The sequence below is a fragment of the Nycticebus coucang genome, chromosome 8 (genome assembly GCF_027406575.1).
Source record: "Nycticebus coucang isolate mNycCou1 chromosome 8, mNycCou1.pri, whole genome shotgun sequence".
NCBI classification, from domain to species: Eukaryota; Metazoa; Chordata; class Mammalia; order Primates; family Lorisidae; genus Nycticebus; species Nycticebus coucang.
The window spans coordinates 69,594,291-69,609,872 of NC_069787.1; the positions used below are offsets into that span (position 1 = coordinate 69,594,291).

Here is a 15,582-nt window from a genome sequence, read left to right on the forward strand (position 1 = left end):
ATTCCATGGACTAAAGTCCTACTTCACCTAAAAACATTCACATATCTAGGATTAGACTGCAAATATATATTTAGGTAAAGTTTTTCAAAGAATGTTCCAAAGACTTAAATAGACATTTCTCCAAAGAAGAAAAATGACGGATAAGCACATGAAAAGATGCCAACATTACTAATCATCAGGGAAATGCAAATCAAAACTATAATTACGTATCACTTCATCCTCATTAGCATGGCTACTATCAAAAGTCAGAAAATAATAAGAGTTGATAAGGATGTAGAAAAATTGCAACCCTGTACACTGTTAGCAGGAATATAAACTGATACAGTCACTCTGAAAAACAGTATGGTGGTTCCCAAAAAAATTAAAAATAGAATTACCATATGATCTAACAATTCTACTTCTGAGTACACACCCCAAAGAATTAAAACCAGGGTCTCATTCAAAGCAACATTATTTACAATAGCTACAACATGAAGCAAACCAAATGTCCGTGGACAGAGGAGATGGATAAGCAATGTTTATACACACGTGGGATGTTGGACTACAAAAGGAAGGTAATTGTTACAATATGAATGACCTTTGGGGTTCTTTATGTTAAGTGAAATAAGCCGATTACAACAACTGTAGGATTCCACTTATATGATATAGAGCAGTTAAAAATCACAGAGACAGAAAGTAGAAGGATAGTTGCCGGAAGCTACAGACATGGGGGAATGGAAGTGACTGATTAATGGGTATGGCATTTTGGTGTGGGAGGAAAAAATTCTGGAGATGAACAGTGGTGATGATTGCACAACATTATAAATGTTATTTAACACCTCTGAACTGTACACCTAAAAATTATTAAGATGGTATATTTTATGTGATTTATATTTACCACAATAAACATTGAAAGTAAATGTTTGTATCAATAAATGTTAATATGAGGTATTTGCAAAAAAATTATATTATTGTATTTCTTAAAAATCTAAATAGAAATGGGTTAAATATTTACAATTTACACAGCAAACAGCACTACAATTGTCCCTTGGTATGTAAGAGAGTGGCTCTAGGACTCCACATACACTCAAGTCCCGAAAATGGCCTTGCAAAACTCAAGAATATCCACATTTGGTTGAAAACAATCCATGTATCAGTGGACTCCTGCAGTTCAAACCAGTATATTTGTTCACAAGTCAACTATATTTCAGTTATTTATGTTTATTTAGCAATTTCACATATTTAGCAATAAATGATTATGCAAAGCTATTACCTTTGTCCAATTTTCTAGCTCTAGATAACTTTTCTTGTGATTTCCTTTTTAGTTCTTGGACTGGAATACAAGTCAATGCTTTCTCCTGGAGCGCAAGATTTTCATACACCAGCACATGTTGAATGTTGGACTGAAGAGCTTTTAGAATAGGTGAATTAGCAGTAACCTAATAGAAAAAAAATATTGAAATTAGCTTTTCATGATATGCTACAAAAATATATAATAAAAAACACTGTGGCTTTTTTATTTCATCAAAGGCAATATATGGATTGAATAAAATAAGTATACCTCATATCTTTATAACATAGTATTAGAATACAGTCACATCTGTGTCAGAGTCTAAGATCTACTTTTTCACTACACATTCTTGAATATATCAACAGGGATATGCTAAATTATTGACCACAAGCCTGAAACAATATAGCATTCTGAGCAATGCATCTGACAGCCCTTTCCACTTCAAGTCTACGTAAGGGACACTATTAGCAAAGGAGGCATGCCTTTAAAGAATCAGGAATCTCAAGAAATTCCTAAATGAGAAAATTCAGATATGAGCGGACTAGAGGAAGAAACCATGATGACCATCTGGAGAAGGATAGTGGTGATTATTGCACAACATTATGAATGTATTTAATAACACCCTCCAGAGAGGGTGGTGACAAAAAGTAAAAAAAAAAAGTTTGCAAAATAATCCCAAGGCCAGAGAAGCCACAAGATCCACAGAGCAGGAAGGAACCTTCGAGCAAGCATTAGAAGGTTGGGTTCTGCAGGAAGAACAGCTAGTTATTTTGGCCTATTCCTCCTTGTTACCCCATCAACAAAGAAGTCCCACCTCCAACATTTACACACAGAGTGGTGGGGTGCATGCTTGGAATCCCCAAACTAAAGAGAAGTAACCAAGTCCAGAACAGTTACTTTAACCACAACCCACCATGCAGGGTGTCCTGTCCCTCCTCCAATTGCCAGAAGCAAATGCAGCATTTGCCCAGAAGCTGGCAGGAAGTCTCAAGTGTATAGAGATCTATAACAATAAACCATACTGTTGAGGAGAGGCACTAAAATCAATAGCAGAAGAGCTAATCATGTAGCAATGGCAGTGAATTTGCATAATCATTTATTGCTAAATGATTGGCAATGAATACAAACAAAGACTAAAAACAGCTTATCTTCAGGAATTCAAGATACACTGTATTTCAGAGAAAGACTCCACCATGGAGCTTGGACATAAAAATTTAAACATTAAAATAAAGAACAAAATACAGATGGTGTCAAGCAGTAGAATAAACATAGCTGAAGAGTGAATAATTTAAAGGCTTAGCAAAGGCATTTTCTGTGACTAAGATATAAAAAGAACAAACGGACATTGAGGATAAATCCAAAGGTTCCCAAATACAGTTAACAGAAATTCTAGAAAGAGTAAACACAATGGAAGAAAGTATCGTCTCAAAAAAATAATGGAAAAAAATTTCTGATAGCTAGTACGAATGGAAAATAAAGCAAGCAAACAAAAACTAGGCATGCAATGCTTACATTTCATAACAGGTTAAAAAAAAGCCCAAATTCTAAAAGCCTTCAAGCAAAAAGATATAACTCGATGTCAGACATCTCAGTGAAAACAATGAAGCAAAAGTTTTGAAATTCTGAGGGAAAAGAATTCAGAACATAGAATTCATAGCTAGTCAAACTAATGATGTAAAGGGACAAAACAAACACATTTTCTCATATGTAACAGCACAAAAGTATATCCTCTCTAAATCCTATCTAAAAGAATTATTAGAGAAATTATGGTAGCCAAAAATATAATACATCCTAAATAAGCAAATAAGATACCCAGGAATAAGATCTGAAATAAAAGCAACAAGGATGTGTTAAAAACAAAACCAAACCTGTACCCTCAATGAATCCCCAACAATAAAAAAAAAAAAAAAAAGTTTTTAAAAAAACAAAAACAAAAACAAAAAAACAAAACAAAACCAAAACAAAAGATCAAACAAATAAAAATCTGGCAAAACTTAAGATTTGATTGGTACAAAAAAAATCACACTGAAAAGCAAAATTTCAAAGTATTTTCATAAGGAAGATGGCAAGGAAGAGAGAACAAAGACTCCTGTCCTGTTGTAAGATGTTAGTAGAAAAAAAATTTTTTTTTTATTGTTGGGGATTCATTGAGGGTACAATAAGCCAGGTTTCACTGATTGCATTTGTTAGGTAATGTCCTCTTGCAATTGTGTCTTGCCCCCAGGTGTGGCACACACCAAGGCCCCACCTCCCTCCCTTCTTCCTTCTCTCTGCTCTCCCCTTCCCCCACCCCCTCTGTGACCTTAATTGTCATTAATTGTCCTCATATCAAAATTGAGTACATAGGATTCATGCTTCTCCATTCTTGCAATGCTTTACTAAGAATAATGTCTTCCACTTCCATCCAGGTTAATACGAAGGATGTAAAGTCTCCATTTTTTTAATGGCTGAATAGTATTCCATGGTGTACATATACCACAGTTTGTCAATCCATTCCTGGGTTGGTGGGCATTTAGGCTGTTTCCACATTTTGGCGATTATAAATTGAGCTGCAATAAACAGTCTAGTACAAGTGTCCTTATGGTAAAAGGATTTTTTTTCCTTCGGGGTAGATGCCCAGTAATGGGATGGCAGGATCAAATGGGAGGTCTAGCTTGAGTGCTTTGAGGTTTCTCCATACTTCCTTCCAGAAAGGTTGTACTAGTTTGCAGTCCCACCAGCAGTGTAAAAGTGTTCCCTTCTCTCCACATCCACGCCAGCATCTGCAGTTTTATGTGGGCCATTCTCGCTGGTGTTAGATGGTATCTTAAGGTGGTTTTGATTTGCATTTCTCTGACAGGGATGATGAACATTTTCTCATATGTTTGTTAGCCATTCGTCTGTGTTCTTTAGAGAAGGTTCTATTCATGATTCTTGCCCACTGCTATATGGGATTGTTGGCTTTTTTCATGTGGATTAATTTGAGTTCTCTATAGATCCTAGTTATCAAGCTTTTGTCTGATTAAAAATATGCAAATATCCTTTCCCATTGTGCAGGTTGTCTATTTGCTTTGGTTGTTGTCTCCTTAGCTGCACAGAAACTTTTCAGTTTAATGAAGTCCCACTTGTTTATTTTTGTTGTTGTTGCAATTGCCATGGCAGTCTTCTTCATGAAGTCTTTCCCCAGGCCAATATCTTACAGTGTTTTTCCTATGCTTTCTTGGAGGATTTTTATTGTTTCATGCCTTAAATTTAAGTCCTTTATCCATCTTGAATCAATTTTTGTGAGTGGGGAAAGGTGTGGGTCCAGTTTCAGTCTTCTACATGTGGATATCCAGTTCTCCCAACACCATTTATTGAATAGGGAGTCTTTCCCCCAAGGTATGTTCTTGTTTGGTTTATCAAAGATTAGGTGGTTGTAAGATGTTAGTTTCATTTCCTGGTTTTCTATTCGATTCCAAGTGTCTATGTCTCTATTTTTGTGCCAGTACCATGCTGTCTTGACCACTATGGCTTTGTAGTACAGACTAAAATCTGGTATGCTGATGTCCTCAGCTTTATTTTTATTACTAAGAACTGACTTAGCTATACGGATGGGGTTTTTTCTGGTTCCATACATAATGCAGAATCATTTTTTCCAAATCTTGAAAGTATGACGTTGGTATTTTAATAGGAATGGCATTGAATAGGTAGATTGCTTTGGGAAGTATAGACATTTTAACAATGTTGATTCTTCCCATCCATGAGCATGGTATGTTCTTCCATTTGTTAATATCCTCTGCTATTTCCTTTCTGGGGATTTCATAATTTTCTTTATAGAGGTCCTTCACCTCCTTCGTTAGGTATATTGCTGGGTATTTCATTTTCTTTGAAACTATGGTGAAGGGAGTTGTGTCCTTAATTAGCTTCTCATCTTGACTGTTATTGGCATATACAAAGGCTACTGACTTGTGGACATTGATTTTATATCCTGAAACATTACTGTATTTTTTGATGACTTCTAGCAGTCTAGTGGTTGAGTCTTTGGGATTCTCTAAGTATAAGATCATGTCATCAGCAAAGAGGGAGAGTCTGACCTCCTCTGCTCCCATTTGGATTCCCTTTATTTCCTTGTCTTGCCTAATTGTATTGGCTAGAAATTCCAGCACTATGTTGAATAGTAAAGGTGACAGAGGACAACCTAGATGACTGAAAAGATAATATTCCCAACTATAAACTTCTCAACTCATATAAGGATAAAAATGGGGAAAAACTTGTTCAATCCAAACAAAACATAATAGGTAAAAAAGAAAAAAAAATAAAGAAAGCAAAGACACAGACAATACGAAATAAGATGTCAGAAATCAGTCCAAAGATTAGTAAGTACAGTAAAAAAGGGTTAAATGTGCATATTATAAAGTAGAGACAGACTGATAAAAAATAATAATAAACAATGACTAAATTCTTTAATGTCAGGCACTGCATTAAGTACTGGAATGGGTGCACAAGACTGGTGTGATCAATTTAAGGTCAAAAGAGAAAAGGCTTAATAAAAATATAATGACAGAACTACCACAGAAATTTAACAAATGTGTCTGTGCGTCTGTGTGTAAATGTGTTACCTATTGGGAAAATGAGGGAGACCAAAAATAAATAAGGTCATGACCCTCACAGAACTAGTATATAAATACAGAAACAAATTGTGATAAACAATGTTCACTTACACAAATATTTATTGATCCTTTATTTGCTAGGTACTGGAGATACAATGGTAAGTTAAACAATTAATCCATGGGTATGTTAAGTTATTTATGCAAATACAAAGGATAAAATGAGAATTTACAGAGTATCGAACCTAGACTTCTTTGAAGAAATCTAAGCAGTGGAGGAATATGAAGGATAAGAAGAAGCTAGCAAAGAGGTAAGAGAAAAGACCCTTCTTAGCAGAAGAACAGCACATACATAGATGGGAAGTTTGTGTGCTGGGGGATACATAAACAGCCATAGCATATTTTGAAGTATCAGAGAGATCAGGGTGTTTAGAGCACAGAAAACTAACAGAAAAATGGTAGGAAGTAAAGCTGAAGATAAAACTAGGTTGGTAAGCAGCTAGATGTTTTTGGTATCTGGCCACTGTACTGAGAAGCCATTAAAGAGATTTAAGCAAGAGAGTAAAATGATCAGATTTGTGTTTGCAAAGTATCGCTCTATCTGCTATGTGGATAAAGCAGGTATCAGTCCATGCTGGACTACTGCAGAACTCCAAGATAGCTGATGGCTTAAACTGGGTAGTTGTAGCACAGGTAGAAAAAAGTAAATGAATATGAGAAGAATTTTAGGAAGTGAAATTGGTAAGTCTTAGTGACTATACGGTGAAGTAGGAAATAAAATCAAGGAGGATTGGTGACAGCACCATTAAGCAGGAAGGAGAATTAACAAGTCTTAATTACAGGGAGTCAGGAGTAGTTAAAAAAGGAGAAAAGTGTATAGAAATGACCCAACATTTTTTTTTTTTTTTTGACACGATCAACTAAGTCAGGAATTGAACCACTTCCAATAGGAGAAAGCCCAGGAATTGACCAAATGAGCTAAAGGTTATTACATAGTCAATTAAAAACAAACTAAAGTCTGTGGATTAAATTGGAGAGATTGTGGATGATCATAAGAACAGTCTTGTATGTAATACCATTAATAAGAAAAACAAGTTGCAGCTCAGCGCCTGTGGCTCAAGCAACTAAGGCATCAGCCACATACACCTGAGCTGGCGGGTTTGAATCCAGCCCAGCCCGCCAAACGACGACGGCTGCAACCAAAAAATAGCTGGGCGTTGTGGCAGGTGCCTGTAGTCCCAGCTACTTGGGAGGTGGAGGCAAGAAAATTGCTTGAGCCCAGGAGTTGGAGGTTGGTGTGAGCTGTAATGCCACGGCCCTCCACCCAGGGTGACAGCTTAAGATTCTGTCTCCAAAAAAAAAAAAAGAAGAAAAACAAGTTGCAAGAGATTGAGTTGTACAAGTGGTATACCAAAGTGGGCTAAGTGTGCCAAAGAAGCTATAAAAAATGGTTCACTGGAATGTAGGCAAAAAATATACCTTCTATTGATGTCATTTTTTGCTCAAGTAAAGCAATGAAGTTATAATAATATTTAATATTTGGATTAATAGTGCCTGTTTCACAGACTGGAGAGCTAAGGGATGGGAGAAAAGGCCACAAAGCAGAAGGGTAACATGGTATGTTCATTCCTACTTCTACAGTCATGTTACAAAGTTTTACAGTTCAAATGTGCTTGGTTTAGTACATTTATTCAATATGGCACAGAAGGATTACAAAAAACTGTATGAAAATACATGTGAACAAAGAGAAAGGGCCAACACCATCTGCTTTTTATGCCTTGAGCCCTTCAAAAGCTACATTTTAATGCAAAAAAGAAAATCATTAAGAAAGCCCTGTAAATTCAAAACTGTCAAAGACAATTTAAAACCTGCATTTGTCAGCCAGGCATGGTAGCTCACATCTGTTATCCTAGAGCTCTGGGAGGCTGAGGTAGAAGGATCTCTTGAGCTCAGGAATTTGAGACCAGCCAGGCACTATGGCAGGTGTCTGAAGTCCTAGCTACTCAGGAGGTTGAGATAGGAGGATTGCTTGAGTCCAGGAGTCTGATATTGCTGTGAGATAGACTGATGTGACAGCACAGATACATCAGTGTGACTTGGGCAACAGAGTGAGACTGTCTCAAAAAAAAAACAAAAAACAAAAAACTGTCTACATTCATTATATGATCTCATGATATATATACTGTTTTAGAATTAAACTTACTCTTTAGCACCTCTTTACATTGTTTTATAATGTGTATAGTATATTGCCATAGCAATATGTATATATAAATTATAAATGAATATATAAAAACGTATTTAGAATATACGAGGTCAAACAAGTTCGCAAACATCCTAGAAAAAGCGTTACATACCTCATCGCTGAATATTACTATAGTCACCTTTGAAATACTTGCCTTGGGAAGCTATAGATTGATGCCAGCACCTAGTCCACCCTTCAAAGTAGTTTTAGAACTCATTTTCTGGAGTGGCCATCAGAGTTGTCATTGTACAAGGGCAGACAACTAACTTGGCAAACTCATCCTAGAAAAAGTGGTACATATCTCATTGCTGAAATCACTATGGCCTCCCCTGAAGTACTCCCCTTAGGAAGCTATGCACCAATGTCAGTGCCTAGTCTACCCTATAAAGCACTTTTTCTAAGAAGAGTTCACGAACTTAATTGTCAAAACTCCTATTATGCACAAAAAAGTTTTAATGATAGCACATATAATTAAAGCATGGAGACTCACTAGGAAAGTACAGTATGTGAAAAATAAAGATGCAATGATGAGTATAGAGAAGAGAATGTGAGAAACATGTGACATGTCAGATCCAAGAATGTTTGTATGTTGGCTTGTTTCTAACATAGGAGAGCTCACAGGAAAGGTTCTTACTCATTATTCTGTTTGTTAAAACAGATTCCTTTCTTCCATTCTGATGCGGTCAGTCGGGGATTATGTTCAGAAATATGTATGTGATGCCAGTGGAACAACCTTAAATGAAAACTAGCCTAAAGCAAAGTTTAAATGCCACTGAGAAGACTTCCACAAGGAGACAAGATTGGGCAATATCCATGTGAGATTCTATGGTGAACAGAAGAGAAGGGAGGAGGCCTTTATTACGATCAGACACTTTGCCTCCATTAACACAAGAGTGAATGCAATAGCTGATAGAAGAAATATAGGTTTGGTAATGACAAGTTCAGGTAATTCACAATGGAGAGAAATATGTTCCTTTGTCAGAACTGATATGAAAACAGAAAAAAATAAAATATCACCATGTTTATGTGAAAAATTCTTATAAAAATGAGGCAATTACAGTGGTATCTTTTTCTTAATGCAGATTTTCATTTACTAAGAGGGTAAGAATTCTTCCAGAATATTAAATTCTTTTTCAGTCTGGAAATTACCTAATTCATTGTGGCTTTAATGGCATTCAAATGATCTTGAACAATAAAGTTTATTTTCTTGCCTTATTTCTTTACATATTCACTGGCACAACTCCAAAAAAACTAAGTCATAAAAATAGAAGGTTGTTGATTGCATGGTGATCACAGCAGCTGGGTAACCATGTGCTTAGGCTACATAAGGCAGCAGTTAATTGTCTGAGAGTGTAAAAGTTATCTGGGGTACAAATGGAAGTTTAAAATGTGAAGTCTGCTTTAGATCAAAGAAGCTTTTTTCTTCATTAATCACACATCCAGTTGATTTCTGATGTAAGATATATTTAAGATTCTTTATAAGAAAAAAGGTACAATGTGTTTGTTTTTTTAAATCATGTGAATTAATGAGTGGAAGCAGGATTAACAAATTCACTTCTTCAGTAAAAAGCTCAAGGCTCCCCAAGCCCACTAGTTTACTTTCTATTTTTATGTAATTCTTTACTTTTGAGGCTTTTAAGCTGAGAATCTGTTTTTAAACACAAAAGCTCTGTTTAACAATACATTTTAAATGACAGGTGTAATCAATTTGTGCTACAAAAATTTTGTTGCTACAAAAATATTAATATTTGACATAAATAATATGAAATCATCAATAATTTCACTACTCAGAGGAAATTATGGTTAAGACGTCTGTGTATGGTTTTTCAAATCTTTAAAAATGTGTTTTCAATAAGAAAAATCAAAATATTACACACATACAACACACATTATTTAATCTTGGAATTCTCAGCAAACATCTTCATTTTTGATAAACACTAACTATGTTGACATAAGGATGTCTAATAATTTTAGTAACCCCCTATTGAGGCATGTAGGTATAATTTACTTGCAAGAGTAGTAGGTTCACAAACAAGAAACTGGATATTTAAATCTGATGTCCAAACAGAAGATATCTTCTCTTATAAATATCACACATAGACTAAGAGGTTTATGAGATAAAATTAGTTTTAAAATTAACCAGCTCATTTTATTTATAATTATTATCTAACAGTATATTATTTTTATAATTTCAATGAAATAATCACAAATTATGGTAATTGTTTTAAATAACTACACATCCATATACACAATGGGCAGTAATTTCCAGGGTGATGAAAGAGTGATAAGAGCTTTCTTAACAATTTCACATACATCTTAAAAGTAGTCATGAGGCAAATAAAAGCATACATTTATACTGAGTAAAAATTCTGAATGTATATTTTAAGTAAATCATACTTCATAATCACATTTTCAACCTAGATAAAGTTGCAAAACTAGGAACACAATGCTTCTAACATTCTGTGGTATTATGTCACTGAAAAACTGTCCTTGCTGTTTCAAATCTGCTTGTAGAAGGCAAAGGATTAAAAATACCTATAGGGTTATCAGGAAGTTATTTCTATTAGGAATGTCAAACATTTAGCACATACAATTAGCAATGATAAAAATCAGTTGGGTCATTAAACAAACGTAAAGTAAAACTAAATGAGATACCACTTAACAGCCACTAAAATGGCTATATTAAAAAGACAAGAAGAGTTAGTGAGAAACTGCAATCCTCATACACCGCTTGTGAGAATGTAAAATAGTATAGCAACTTTGGAAAACACTTGGCAATTTTTTAAAATTCTACTCCTAAGAGTAGAATTCTTAGGAGTAGAATCACCCAGTGATTCTACTCCTAAGAATTTACCCAAAAGAAATAAACACACATGTCTGAAGACTAAGTGATGTTCATAACAGCACTATTCACAACGGGCAAACAAGAGAAATAACCCAAATGAATATCAACTTAGGAATGGACAAACAAAATGTGCTATATCCTTCAAATGGACAAATATTCAGAAATAAAAAGGAACAAAAAATACTGATAAATCCTACAAAATGAAGAACTTCAAAAATGTTACACAAAGTATAAGAAGTCAGAAGCAAAACACTACATAATTTTAAATTCCATCACATAAATTCCATTTACATAAATTGTCCAGAAAAGAGAGCAAAATATCTTTCACTTATTAAGTATCAATATATTCTAGTACTTTGTATCTTTTTTTTTTTGTAGAGACAGAGTCTCACTTTATGGCCCTCAGTAGAGTGCCATGGCATCACACCACTCACAGCAATCTCCAACTCCTGGGCTTAAGCGATTCTCTTGCCTCAGCCTCCCGAGTAGCTGGGACTACAGGCGCCCGCCACAACGCCCACAACGCCCGGCTATTTTTTGGTTGCAGTTCAGCCGGGGCTGGGTTTGAACCCGCCACCCTTGGTATATGGGGCTGGCGCCTTACCAACTGAGCCACAGGTGCCGTGAGTACTTTGTATCTTAAAAGAAAACTTTACTGGCAAACTTCAACATCAGTGACTATCATCTTGACTTATATTTCAAAATTTTATTTGATAGTTTTAACCAAAAAAAATAAAACAGTTATAAAGTTTTCTAGGATTTATCTAGTTTACATACAGGTTAAAATGCTTTTTAAAATCTTTCACCTGCTGACTTTAGTCCATTTTAATTTTCAGTTAGTATCCCACTCAAATGGGCAAGGCAGGAGAAAATAATTGTCAAGTTCTATAGAATGTATAGGCAACCAATGGCATTGAAAGTTTAAATAACAAAATACTTTTTAAAAATATGTGTATTCTGGGCCGGGCGCCGTGGCTCACGCCTGTAATCCTAGCACTCTCGGAGGCCAAGGCAGGTGGATTGCCTGAGCTCACAGATTTGAGACCAGCCTGAGTCAGAGCAAGAATCTGCCTCTAAAAATAGCTGGGTGTTGTGGTGGATGCCTATAGTCGCAGCTACTTGGGAAACTGGGGGCAAGAGGATCGCCTGGGCCCAAGAGTTGAGGTTGCTGTGAGCTATGATGCCATAGTACTATACAGAGGGCAAGAAAATGAGATTCTGTCTCAAAAAAAAGTAAAAAATTAAATAAAATTAAAAAATCTGTGTGTTCCAGTGATTCATGGATAATAAAGAGTTGTTTATATAATGTAAGATTCATTCTAATTTCTCCCAACTCCTTTACGGAACTCAGAGAAAGATATTTTTGTCTCAAGACTATAATAGTAAGAATTGATATATACTAGTTTATTAATAACATATATCTTTGAGAAAGTTTGTTTTGTTCTAATCTCCAGAATTTGTTTTGGAAATAGACTTGATGTTTTATTTTTTTGTGTAGTGTCCAGAGGCTTTGTGGCAACTGACAGGGCTCTAAAGACCCCAAACTATCTGAATTGCAATGTTAAGAAAGAAGAAAAGGAAGGAGTTTAAAGAAGATTCAGAAAATGTGAGTGAAGGCTCATGCCTGTAATCAATCCTAGCGGCTCTGGGAGGCTAAGGCAGGCAGATTGTTGAGTTCAGGTGTTTGAGAACAGCCTGAGGAAGAGCGAGGACCCAGTCTCTGAAGAGAAAAATAAAAATAGCCAGGCATTGTGGCAGGTGCCTATAGGCCCAGCTACTTGGGAGGTTGAGGCAAGAGGATTGTCTGGGCCCAAGAGTTTGAGGTTGCTGTGAGCTATGACGCCACAGCACTCTACCAAGGGTGACAATGTGAGACTCTGCCTCAAAAAAAAAAAAAAAAAAGTGAGTGGATTTCCTGAGACAAAACAGTAACAAAATACTGCTGGGTCCTAGAAGAGATATTTTATAAAATAAAATGTTTTCAAGCATTTTTGTAAGATTGGTTAGCAGTGAGCACTTTAAACTGTATGCTACAATTAAAAAAATAAAGTAGGAAATCTTAAAAGATATATTCTTACATGATACTTAGAAAAACCCTAATAAAAGATGTTAAAAGTCAAGAAAGATGTTAAGTGAGCTTCTGTGTCACTACCAACCTTAACTGCAAAACAAATGAAGAACAAAGGTATTCCAAGATGGTTTGCACATGTTCTAGGGAGGAGCAGGAGAATCCATGGAGTGCTCTGGAGATTCACGTTTTATATCCCCCTTTAATTTTTCACATGATTGTTGTATAAGGCACATAATAAATTAGTATAGAAGCATATAATTTATAAATAAATAGACACTGGTTATATACTCGATATTTTATTACTGGTCAGATGTTCAATCAAAAAGCGTGGAAACTACTGTTATAAGACATGGAATAATTAGAATTACTTAACATTAGAGTTAAGCAGTCCCACTTTTCTGTAACAACTACATAATGAAGCAGAATTACTAAGAGGCAACTCTTTATTTATAGTTTCCAAACTTTAACATATACTATCTCATCTGATGCCACAGTCTTTTAGTATCATCATTAATTGATCCAATACTATCCAGGAACAATTTCTCAGAAACATTCATGAACACTAGCTCTGTTTATTATTATTATAAATGAACATGATCAGTGAAGCTAAAAATTGGAGAAAATATTTTAAAGACTTAAAGGTTAAGTCAACTGAGGTAGAAAAGATTATGTTAGAGGGCTTAATCCCCACAAAACAAGTTAAGAAACCACTGAAGAAGAATTACATAAAAGGCCAGCCCCTTAACACTTTTATTTTTAAAAGAAGTTTATATTAAAGAAGTTTGGGGTCTTCCCAATCATTTGACAATCAAAGGAAGACAGTAAAAGCCTTATAATTATTCATCTAGAGAAGATTAAGGGTAGATTTAACAACTGCCACTATATAAACTTCTGCTGTGTGGAGGACAGTGACAAGTTGTTCTACCAAAATTAAAATAGGAGGGTATGAGTTTAAGTTGGCTACTGACAAAATTACTATAGAAATATTACAAACATTTTTTCCAACAGCAAAAATTTAGGAGAACAATACTTAAGGACCTGTATCAAAAGGGATTTGTTTTTTTTATTAAATCATAGCTGTGTACATTAATGCAATCATGGGGTACAATGTGCTGGTTTTATAGACCATTTGAAGTATTTTCATCAAACTAGTTAACACAGCCTTCACCACATTTTCTTAGTTATTGTGTTCATTTATACTCTACACTTAGTAAATTTAACATGTATCCTTGTAAAACGCACCATAGGTATGGTCTCACCAATTACTCTCCTCAAAAGGGATTTTTATAAACAGGATAATCTCCTATTAAATGGAATGGAGCTTATTTAAATTTACCAAGATGCCTATAAGACATCATAAATTTGATTTTAGTTCTTCAGAAGTATATATTGTGTATTCCAACAAACTTCACCAATTTGCTAGCATCCACTATCAGTAAATTAACTTATTTAACTTAAACCTAAAAAACTTAACTTTTCATTGAATTAAGGTGTTGATAACATGATTGGGTTGTTGAATATAACCCCATGGTGAAGGGCAGAAAGTAAAATCTAGATTAGGAATATCAATACAGTACAGGAAATCTAATTTCATGGTCATACCTCTGTTCAGCAGGTCCATTATTTTGTTTTAAGTTAGACATATGCTAATTTGTATAACTGATTTAAGTACTAATGTTCACTCATAAATGATAAACCAAACAAACTTTAAGTTACCTCAGAAGAAGCCATAAGCCAAGATCTAAAACATAAATAAAAGGCAGCCAGTTTTCCTACTTTTACCAGAAATTTGCCAATTTTTTAAGGAGCTGAAGAAACTTGGATGTTAGGAGTTGGAAGAACCAAGAATACAGGGGGCACCAATTCAGGACTTAAGTATGACCCACTCTAAAGCTTTTGCTGTTCAACATTTTGAAACGAACACTAAAGAAGGTTTAATTCCAACATTACCATTGGAGCAGATGGTGAAGTTGTTGACTGTCCCTGATGGATTTCTGCATGCTGGGTTAACCCATTAGGATTTGAAGACTCTGTTGTAGAAACCTGGGTACCAGTTGCAGGTGGCTGAGATGATTCTACTTTGTGGCTCTTAGTTGAACCATCCAATCTGCTACTTCTCTCTATAGCAATCAGGTCACGAATTTTTTGCAGCTGCTCCACTGATGCTTTCTTAGGAAAGATAAGGTGTGTTTCTCCCTGAAATTTATAAAATTAGAAAAAAATTTGCTTTATAATGACATTCATATATATATATATACACATATATATATAAAATGAAGCCAATACTACAGATTGCATCATATTTTAAAAATCATACTTCTTTTTTTTTTTGAGTCAGAGTCTCAAGCTGTCACCCTAGGTAGAGTGCTGTGGTGTCACAGCACACAGCAACTTCCAACTCTTGGGCTCAAGAGATCCTCTTGCCTCAGTTTTTCTATTTTTAGTAGAGATAGGGTCTCACTTTTGCTCAAGCTGGTCTCTAACTCATGATCTTAAGCTATCCACCTTCCTTGGTCTCCCAAAGTGCTAGGATTACAGGCATAAAAATCACAGTTTTCTTACAATTATTGTACTTTTTAAAATACA

At 35.1% G+C, this 15,582-nt stretch overlaps 1 protein-coding gene across 2 annotated transcripts in view; it reads right to left on the reverse strand.

The window, feature by feature from the left end:
* Nucleotides 1-15,582, reverse strand: part of NGLY1 (N-glycanase 1) — a 68,618-nt gene that overhangs the window by 38,581 nt on the left and 14,455 nt on the right. For both annotated transcript variants that reach the window (XM_053599437.1, XM_053599436.1), the window contains exons 3-4: nucleotides 14,947-15,192; nucleotides 1,253-1,418 (exon numbers count right to left, since the gene is read on the reverse strand). In XM_053599437.1, the coding sequence (XP_053455412.1) occupies nucleotides 1,253-1,418; nucleotides 14,947-15,192 (412 nt within the window). The remainder of the gene's footprint in view (nucleotides 1-1,252; nucleotides 1,419-14,946; nucleotides 15,193-15,582) is intronic.